This window comes from Astatotilapia calliptera, chromosome 4 (genome assembly GCF_964374335.1).
Source record: "Astatotilapia calliptera chromosome 4, fAstCal68.1, whole genome shotgun sequence".
NCBI lineage: Eukaryota > Metazoa > Chordata > Actinopteri > Cichliformes > Cichlidae > Astatotilapia > Astatotilapia calliptera.
This window is the reverse complement of record NC_137425.1, coordinates 1,584,968-1,594,354: the sequence shown is the minus strand read 5'-3', so window position 1 is coordinate 1,594,354 and position 9,387 is coordinate 1,584,968. Positions and strand designations below refer to the sequence as shown.

Below are 9,387 nucleotides of genomic sequence, written 5' to 3'. Positions count from 1 at the left end.
CTTTGTAATACAAAGTCAAGAGTCAAAAATCAAATTTAAAACATATTTCTGGTCATTTTGTGACATCACAGAAATTTATTTCAACTTTGATAAAGATGTTTTTATAAATGTTACAAAAAAAATATAAAAACTCGTTTTGATTGTTTTGGTCAAAACAAAACATTTTTTCCACTTTTGACATTATATCAAATAAAATTTAGCATTTAGCTAATTTGATACTTTTTAAAATTCATTCTAACATATTGATCAGTTTTAATATTTAATTCAACAATAATGTAAGTAAAGCTGCTATATTTAACACTAAAAGTATTTAATAAAATAATGACTGTAGTAGTTGATTAATATAAAATTATTTTAATTTAAGAGTAATATACAAATATTGTTTTTATTTATCTAAACCTTTATTATCGTGGATTTTAAATATTTGACACAAATATTTATCATTTTTATTGTAAATTTAAAAAAAAAAAAAAATATATATATATATATATATATATATATATATATATATATATATATATATATATATATATATATATATATATATATATGTATATATATATATATATATATATATATATATATATATATATATATATATATATATATATGAATGAAAGTTAGGATATGCTTTTGCTAGATTATTGATTGTTAAATGAATTATGAGAACGTCGACGCACAGCTGTGATCATAAACATTTCCATTGTAAACACACACAAACAGCAGGTTCATTTTCCTTTAATAATTCAGAAAAGTTCAGAAAAATTATTCGAGGTTAACATTCAGTGAAAAGCCGTTTCCTCCGGGGGGGGGGGGGGGGGGGGACGGACGACAACCGTAACCATGGAGTCAGAGTCGCCACGGACAGTTTTCATGTGTCAGTCATGTTGGAAGGAAAATGTAATAAAAACATTTCAAAAAAATTTAAAATTACATGTTTACAGTGTCCAGGGATGGGGTCAGAGGTCAGGGGTCAGGCCTGGGGTCGGGGGCCGACGTGGGATTCAAATAGAGGCTCTTTAAAACCATGAGAGGTGAAACGGTCGAGGCGCTGAAGGAAACAGGAGAGAGTTAGTGTTCTAACTAAAACAGCTCAAACGCGCTTATCAAAGTGATTAACGAAGCTTCTGCTGGAAAGACGCGAGAGCACGACGTCATCCGTCTTTCTGCCTCCGGGCTGATCACAGATCAGCTGCTGAGTGATGACAGCGGGGTCAGTAAAGTCCACGGAGCAGCTTCGGTCGAGTCTCGACGCCATACGCGCTCTGAAACGTGGCCGCCGAGCCGAGAGGCGAGCTGAAGAACACGCTGTCCTCAAGCCTTCCTGGCAGAAAAGGTTATAAAAAGTAATCAAATCTGCAAAAATAAAAAGTGTCCTGAAGCGTTTCTGCACGGCAGAGAGTCTGCGACACCGACAGGTGAGACACAACCAGCCGCAGGTGGCGAAGAACCTCCGCCAGGTTCCTCAGATCAGGACGCTGGACACCGGAACCCGAGTGGAGCGCCCGCTTTTCGGCACCACGATCGGCTCATCTGTTAAAAACAAACAAACACGACAAGTGTTAGGAGTCACGGCAGAAATGATGTCACAATTTCACCTCCAATCAGCTGCGAGCACAACACACAGGGGCGTCTCACCTGTGGGGGCGTAGTTCTCGGCTCGCTCGCGGTCTCTTTCGATGTAGACTGCGGTCCCGAGGAAGAAAGCTCCGCCCACCACAGCCACAAAGGCGCAGAGCAGCATGGAGAACTGCAGAGACCGAAACTGCCACAGGAAGGAGTCGTTCTTCCTCAGAGAGTCGGAGATCTGACACAGGAAGAGGAGGGGCCAATGTTCAAGATGGACGTCGATCATCAGTCAGCAACAACAGCCTGTGTGTGTGTGTGTGTGTGTGTGTGTGTGTGTGTGTGTGTGTGTGTGTACGTACCACTCCTATCAGGTAGGGACTTCCTGCGTCTCCCAGCAGGTGAGACACGACGATCTGCAGAGCCTCGGCTGTGGAGCGTCGAGTGGGGACGACTACGTACTGAAACAGACGGAGAATCACTCGTCGTCTTCACTTTCTTTAATATTGTAAATTCTGCATTTTAGATTCTGCATCAGCCAATCACATTTAGCTGTAATCAAATTCATTTGGTTGCTTTCAATTATTTTTATTTTTTCATGTCACCATCACGAGCTATCTGTGAGTAATCAGGAAGTTCGCGTTCGAGTCCAACAGGAGACATCTCTCACCAGAAGAATATCCGCCACGATGGCCCAGTTCATGGACAGGAACGTCTCCCCGAAGAAAATGAAGACCTGGAGGGACGAACAGAAAAGATATCAACGAACAACCAGCAGGTGGAGCTGTTCTAAAGGTGTGTCAGCCATCTTTGTGTCGTGATTAATGCTGAAACTCAAACACTGACACCTCCCACGACCCTCTGACTGCTCAGATGGATGCATGTATGGAGGCTGGACGTTAAATGGTGACGGGTGCGTGGACAGATGCGTGGACGGGTGCGTGGACGGGTGCGTGGACGGGTGCGTGGACGGGTGCGTGGACGGGTGGCTGCGATTCTATGCAGGACTCACATATGTTGCGACGGTGCTCGCCTGGGCGAACATGATGGCGAGGTAGAGGAACGGTGCACAGAGGAGCAGACCGGCGGCACAGACCAGCGGGTCGGCTCGGGCCGTCTTCTTCCTCAGCTGTCGGCTCACCTGCACGCCGCTGGCCACACCCAGCACGCCGGTGACACAGGTGATGGCCCCAAAAATCAGACTTGAGGAGAAAAAAACCCCCCAAACCATCAGGATGCTGCATTCCTCCATCGAGGTCGAATTTAACAAGTAACCGCCCGCCCCGCCCACCTCAGGTGTAGAGTCACGTTTACCTGTCTGAGGACTCGCAATGAGCCTCCATGCAGGGAGCCCTCTCCCCGTTGAAGACGGCCGCCCTGAAGAGGAACGTTGGCGCCCAGAGAGCCAGAGAGCCCGTCACAAACGCCACGGCCGTGAAGCCGAACGTGGACAACATGAAGCTGCGGCTGCGGAGGAGAGAGATGGAAACCAGCTGAACGTCAAAGCATTAAAACCACGGCATGGCTTTACCAAAGAGACGCCGTGACAGAACGGCGTGAGCTCGGCTGTTTTGGGGGGAGGAGAGTATTTAAGTGAATCATCGTGTGGATGTCTGAGAACTGTGAACGTGACAGCAAAGCTCTTCCTCTGCCCTCTAACCCTTCACTGAGTCCTCATCCTCATATCCCAGTATTACAGCACTGTGACGAAACCAGAACCAAGCTGGACGCGGCCCGTCAGAGGGAGCAGAGTCCCGTTATTAAACCCAGTGAGTGGGTGAGTGTGCACAACAGCATCTGTGTGCTTTTCCTCAGCAGCGCACACGTCAGATATCACTCTTTTGTTTCAGAGTCTCAGTATTCAGTCCGTTATGCGCCATGAAGAAATGTAACGTAGGATCGTGTTGTTCACTGGGAGTAGTCGTGGATGTTGCCCACAGGCGTCTGTTCACAGGGTCGAGATCTGATGGGAACCTAAAAGCTGCTCAGACTTCAGGTTTATAAGCCGACCCGTCAGATTGACCCGGAGAACAGCTCCTCCGCCCTCTAACCGAAGACTTCACCCTCCTATCAGAAACTTGACTCAGCTGGCTTCCCTTGGCCTGAGCTGCCACGCTGTGTTCAGAGGGAACCGCATATTTAAAACCTGCAATTACACAATTACTCAGGCCCTCATCGCGTTTGCTCATTTTTGACCCGGTCATTTGCGCTTGGTAGTTTGAGTCGGTCATTACTGAAACGAGCTGGCTGTGTCCTTGTTTAGCCCACGAACAGCAGACCAGAACCTTCCTCTCCCATCAGGACGAGACCGCAGCTTCGCGCCGAGTCGTTGTCGAGATATTCAGAGCCTGCAGCTCACTGCAGCATGCATGCATGTTTCTGACTGATGGATGGAGACGATGTGATCAGTGATGGAGATTCTGTCGAACGCGACTTTATATTCTGAGCCTAGAAATAAGCTGAGGCCAGAGCGTCTTCTGAGAATAGCGGTGACCTACTTCTTGCTGAGATCGCGCAGGTCGGCGAGCCAGCTGGTCTGGTGCAGGCGATTCTCGGGTCGGGCCTCGACGGCTCCTCGTTTCGGCTCCTTCACCACAAACAGCAGCAGCAGCACAGCGATCAGCCCCAAACCCGGAGTCACCTGAAGGAGGAAGGACAACGCAAACGCTCATCAGCTGGGGGAAACAGCAGGAGACCACACAGCTGCAGCAGATGTTTGCCTGGCTCACCCGCAGCGCCCAGTGCCAGTCCTTCGCCCTGCTGCTGACCTGCGAGCCGACGATGTAGCCGAGACCGCTGACGGGAGGAGGAGACAAAGAGAGGTCAGCTATTCGCACTTCCTGTGTGACAATGAAAACTCCCAGGAAGTTCATTCATGCTAACCACATAAATATTTTTATTTTTAGTCACTTTTAAAGCAAAAATTGTGGAACGATACAAACAGAACACTGAATATTTAATCATATCAATAATAATGATTAATAATAGTAAATGTAGTAACAAAGACTGCGAGGGAAGTTTAATGACATGGATTTTTCAGGTGCGATTTAATAAACACCAATAATATAAATATTTAATTAAGTTAGAATTTTGAGTTTTCACTTTCTGGATCATCGTTAACACGTCTGCAGCTACCTGCCGACAGGGATGGCAAAATAAAAGATGGAGAGCATGTTGGTCCTCTTGCTCTTCACGTAGAGGTCGGCGATGATGGTCGGGGCGATGGTGGAGTAGCTGGCCTCGCCGACGCCGACCAGGCCTCGAGTCAGCAGCAGCGCCCAGAAGTGCTGCGGCAGGAGAACACGTGCGTTTGTGGACATTCAAACCTTCACAAAAGTTTTCCTCCTGAGTTCAAACATTTCTCTCACCTCTTTGGGCGTGTAGGAGCTGGCGAGCGTCACCAGCGACCAGAACGTTATGCCGCCACTCATGATGTACTTCCTGTTGTACCTGTCGCCCAAGTAACCAAACACAGGAGCCAGGAACATGTAGCTGCAGATAAAAACTGGAAGGAAGCACAAAGGTGAGAGCTGGAGTCAGGAAGTGAAACACCTGAAAACGTGACCAAAGAGCACCTGTGGTCATGTGACTGCAGTCAGTATTTACCAGTAACTGTGAGACAGAAAAACCCTGTCCCACAGCACAGGTGCACTCGAGAAGGTTTGTATTTAGGTTCGTTTATGGTTCCAACATGAAGACCACTTCTACCAACGTGCCAGACATGTGTCGCTCGCCAACTCTCTGAAGTGAACGACGCGAGTGGGTTTTTTTTTTCTCTCTCTCTCTCTCTCACTTTTTTCTGCACGCGAGCCTTGTGCTTTGCGCTGGGCAGAGGGGGGCGGGGCGGTAGTTACACTCACAGTAGCACAGGAACAGAGCGGGAGGGAGAGAGAGAGCAGGGACAACAAGGTCACATTAGAAAGGTATAGTAATCATCCACAACTATTTTCAGCTGTGGATGATAAAGGATTCAGAAAGTTTATTCATGCAGGTCCATATGACAGAGAATGTGCATCTTCTTTTTGTTTTCATATTATAATTTATATTTAATTGTGTTCTGGTTTGCTGTGTTTTGTGTTGTTTCACTTTAAATTTGTAAAAGGAAAAAGCTGAAATTTTAAATAGTTGGTTTTTGTATTATATGATTTATTTATTACATTTTATGTGGAGTGAATAAATAAAAGTATATTTACGGTGGCCCCTACAAAACACGTACAAAACACAACAGCAGTGCTCCAGGATGCTAGGGGGCAGTGTTGAGCTTTTGTTACCTAGAGGCTACACAAGCCAGCAAGTACCAACGACCGGATTTGGTGTGTGGTAGTAACAGGTACATGAACAATCTTTTTTAAATTATTTGAATATATATGAGTGCCTGTGTATAAATACACAAACAATACACACATGCTTTCAATTGTGTAATTTAAGTGATCTAGTAGCTCTGCTTTGAAGTTCAGTTCATGCTAGAAATGTGTTTTGGAGTTTGTACGTGTTTTGTCTCTAGGGGCCACCGTATATATTTATATATAAACATATATAAATAAAACCACGTTTTTTTTTTACATTATAATTCCTTTTGTGCATAATTTTATATTGTTGTTGTTAATAAATTAATTAAAGCAACAAAACAACCTGAAGAGCCGGTTCTCTAAAAACAGCCGTCACTACAACGGGCACAAATTCTTTAGTCTGACGCTCAGTCAAGTAACACGTGACCATAACCATTAGCAGCTCATCGTGTTTGTCTGCAGCAACATTTGTGCTGAAAGAAAACTTTCTTTTCATGAAACATAAGTCCTGCTACATGATGAGGGGGTGGAGTTCTCCTCCTTACCTGTTTGAAGTAAGCCAGACTCTGTGTCGCTGATCCCAAAGTAGTGCTCTATGTCAGGGAGAACACCTGGTGGACAAAACAAACGTCATTTACTTCACTCATATTTCACTCACCTGCACCTCTGGCATCAGAAGCAGGTGTTACAGAAATAACTTCCACGCATGCATTGGACCAACACGTGAATCTTCGCACGCATCGCTCACGTGAATGTGAACAAACGTCCCCGGCAGCAGCGTACCTGCCACGGTGAACCTGTCCATGTAGTTGAGCAGGTTGATGTAGCAGAGGACGAAGACGATCACCAACGCCCGGCCTCTGGACACCCCGCTGGGCGACTCCTCATCTGGCTGCTGATTGGCCGTCGCGGTGCCCTGATCCTCCGGACCTTCCGCCTCGCTGTCAGAGGAGAAGAACGGAGCAGAGTCCGACATCGGCTCGCCTCGAGACATGGCCGCCGCTGGAGAGAGATCAGATAGTTATTACTCACTGATCCGTCGCACTGACCCGCGGGGGCCACAGGGCCCCGTTCTGGGTCCTCTGCCAGACGGACGCTTCACTAAATCCTCCTTCTACCGGTGGTTCAGTCCGTTTGTTAGCAGGATCGCTCAAACAGGTGTGACTCCAAACTGATATCGAGACATCGCTCACCTGCAGCAGACAGCAGGAAGTGACAAAGTCACGCAACAGCGAGTGTGAAATGTTTGCTTTCCATGAACAGCTCGTCGAACGCGATGTTCTTCCTTCGTTGGCAGTTATACTGCTCACAGAGCAGAACTACATGGATACAGTTAATATGTGTATGAAGCCTAAAAGTGCAAACGCGTCTTCAAAGAAGGTGAAACCATGTGAAGTTTGTGTAAATGGTGGTGTTCATGTTTCCACATGCAGAGGAGGTGAATGCTGAAAAGTGGCTGGAAAATCCAGTTTATCTACTGGTGAGGTTCTTGAAACTTCCGGGTGAACACATGACGCCGTACTCGCAAACCTGCTCCGGCAGCAGAAAGCTCTGCAGGAGCTCCGAGGATGAAGGCAGGAGAAGAGGAAGAAGCGGAGAAAGGAGAAGCTGACCGAGTGAAACCGCGGCCATGTGACGCTCTACACGAGCACAATCTGCTGACACGGTGAACATCAAACGCTCTGCCGCTCTTTTCTTTTTGTTTTGACTTTATTGAATTAAAAGTGCGACTCTGAGGGGGTCCATCTCTCCCTCTGCTCAAGTAAAGGCACTTGGACATCAGAGGAGTGGAACTGAATGCTGGCTTTATGACTATGATTACATGCAAATAAACTGAAACAGTCCACCACCCTGGACTCTGTTCAGCACCAGTCGTCCATCCTTACTGCTCTTAAATGAGCTCATATTTGATTCAGGCTGATGTTTTGCTTTCATACAGAAGGAAGTGCTCCTGTTAAGTGACTCCAATAAAGATAAGACATGTCCAGGTGACCCTTTGCTCATCTTATTGATCAGTGGATGATTGGATCCTCATCAATACCAGGGTGCTGCTGTTGCTCTGCACTCGTGCACAAGTCAACAAAAGGCTATTTGAACAAGGCAGCAGCTGACGAGGTTAAAGGAGAGGAGAGCGAGCACAGCACCAAACTCCATTCAAATGTCTCACACTTTTTCTATTTTGCTAATAAACGTCATTCAGCTTCAACACGTTCTCAGGAATCTTGACATAAATTCAATATTAATGTTTAAAGTGTGTTTAAACTGTGCTCCGATCTCCATTCAATGTGTTCCCAATTAGGAACTTTACTTTTAAAAGGCTCAAAGAAGATTAAAGGTCTTAAAACTCGCTTCGTAATCATCACAGCTGTGTTTGTTCTGCCATCAAAGATAATAACAGTTAATGATATTGACCTGAAATGTGGTTTAATACCTTTTAATGCGTGCTGCGTTAAATTCGGCTCTTTTATTACAGAGTTAGGAAATGTAGGTACAGCCAGGCAGCGCAGCAAAGCCCGAACACCAATGGTAAAATGGTAAATGGCCTGTATTTGTATAGCGCTTTACACAACCTGTCATCCACCCATTCACACACTGGTGATGGCAGCTACATTGTAGCCACAGCCACCCTGGGGCGCACTGACAGAGGCGGGGCTGCCGGACACTGGCGCCACCGGGCCCTCTGACCACCACCAGTAGGCAACGGGTGAAGTGTCTTGCCCAAGGACACAACGACCGAGACTGTCCGAGCCGGGGCTCGAACCGGCAACCTTCCGATTACAAGGCGAACTCCCAACTCTTGAACCACGATCGCCCAAAGAACATGCAAAAAAACCCTTTTATGTTACTTTTTTATCAGCTGAGATTTTTCAGAGCACATTTTAAACCTCTGCTGATAAATTCGGTTAACATTTGATTACATTTTTAAACGCGTTTTGTTTTAGCGGAGATTAAATGATAAGTTCTTGAAGGCTTCTTTAAGTAAATCACCGAGCGGTCAGCGCTGATAAACGAGTCAGGAGCAGTAAAATCTAATTATCTCCGATAAGGAAAAATCAAAGCCACCCTAAATTCACTGTTTTTTAAATGGACCTCTGCAGAGCAGGTCTGTGGGCCCGCTGTTGTTGTTTACCTGTGACGATGAGTCAGGCTGGCGCTTCTTCTTCTTCTTTGCTCCAAATCTTCACTTCCTCTCACAAAGCTAAGAGCTCGTGACAGACTCCATCCTGACGCCGTCAAACAGAAACACGAGCCGTGCGCCGGGTTAGAGAAGTTAACGCCAACGAAGCGTTTAAAGCCCGACGCTCCAGGACAGACGCTTCTTTCCCGGCGCCATGACACCTCTGACGGCCACTTCCGCTCACATGACGCCATGACCCGCTTACCGAAATTCACGTGACAGAATCAATCCCGCGATCAGCCGTGATGTGAGTGGGTGGAGAAGCTGATAGTGGTTCAGTAACGTTCCGTGGATTTATCTCCAACCGTGAAGTGACGCAGAGTGGGTCCCCCTCCACCCGCTGATAGAAACACT

General features: G+C 46.4%; 1 protein-coding gene across 1 annotated transcript; it reads right to left on the bottom strand.

Moving 5' to 3' along the window:
- Positions 1-722: 722 nt before the first annotated feature.
- spns1 (SPNS lysolipid transporter 1, lysophospholipid) lies at positions 723-9,221 on the bottom strand. Its single transcript, XM_026163878.2, has 13 exons — positions 8,986-9,221; positions 6,639-6,857; positions 6,401-6,466; positions 4,935-5,071; positions 4,702-4,853; positions 4,296-4,362; positions 4,065-4,207; positions 2,881-3,033; positions 2,579-2,768; positions 2,237-2,302; positions 1,929-2,027; positions 1,639-1,807; positions 723-1,533 (listed from the first exon to the last, which is right to left on the bottom strand). Exons 2-13 carry the CDS (start codon positions 6,847-6,849, stop codon positions 1,466-1,468), a joined length of 1,521 nt encoding a protein of 506 aa, XP_026019663.1. The 5' UTR covers positions 6,850-6,857; positions 8,986-9,221; the 3' UTR covers positions 723-1,465.
- Positions 9,222-9,387: the final 166 nt, after the last annotated feature.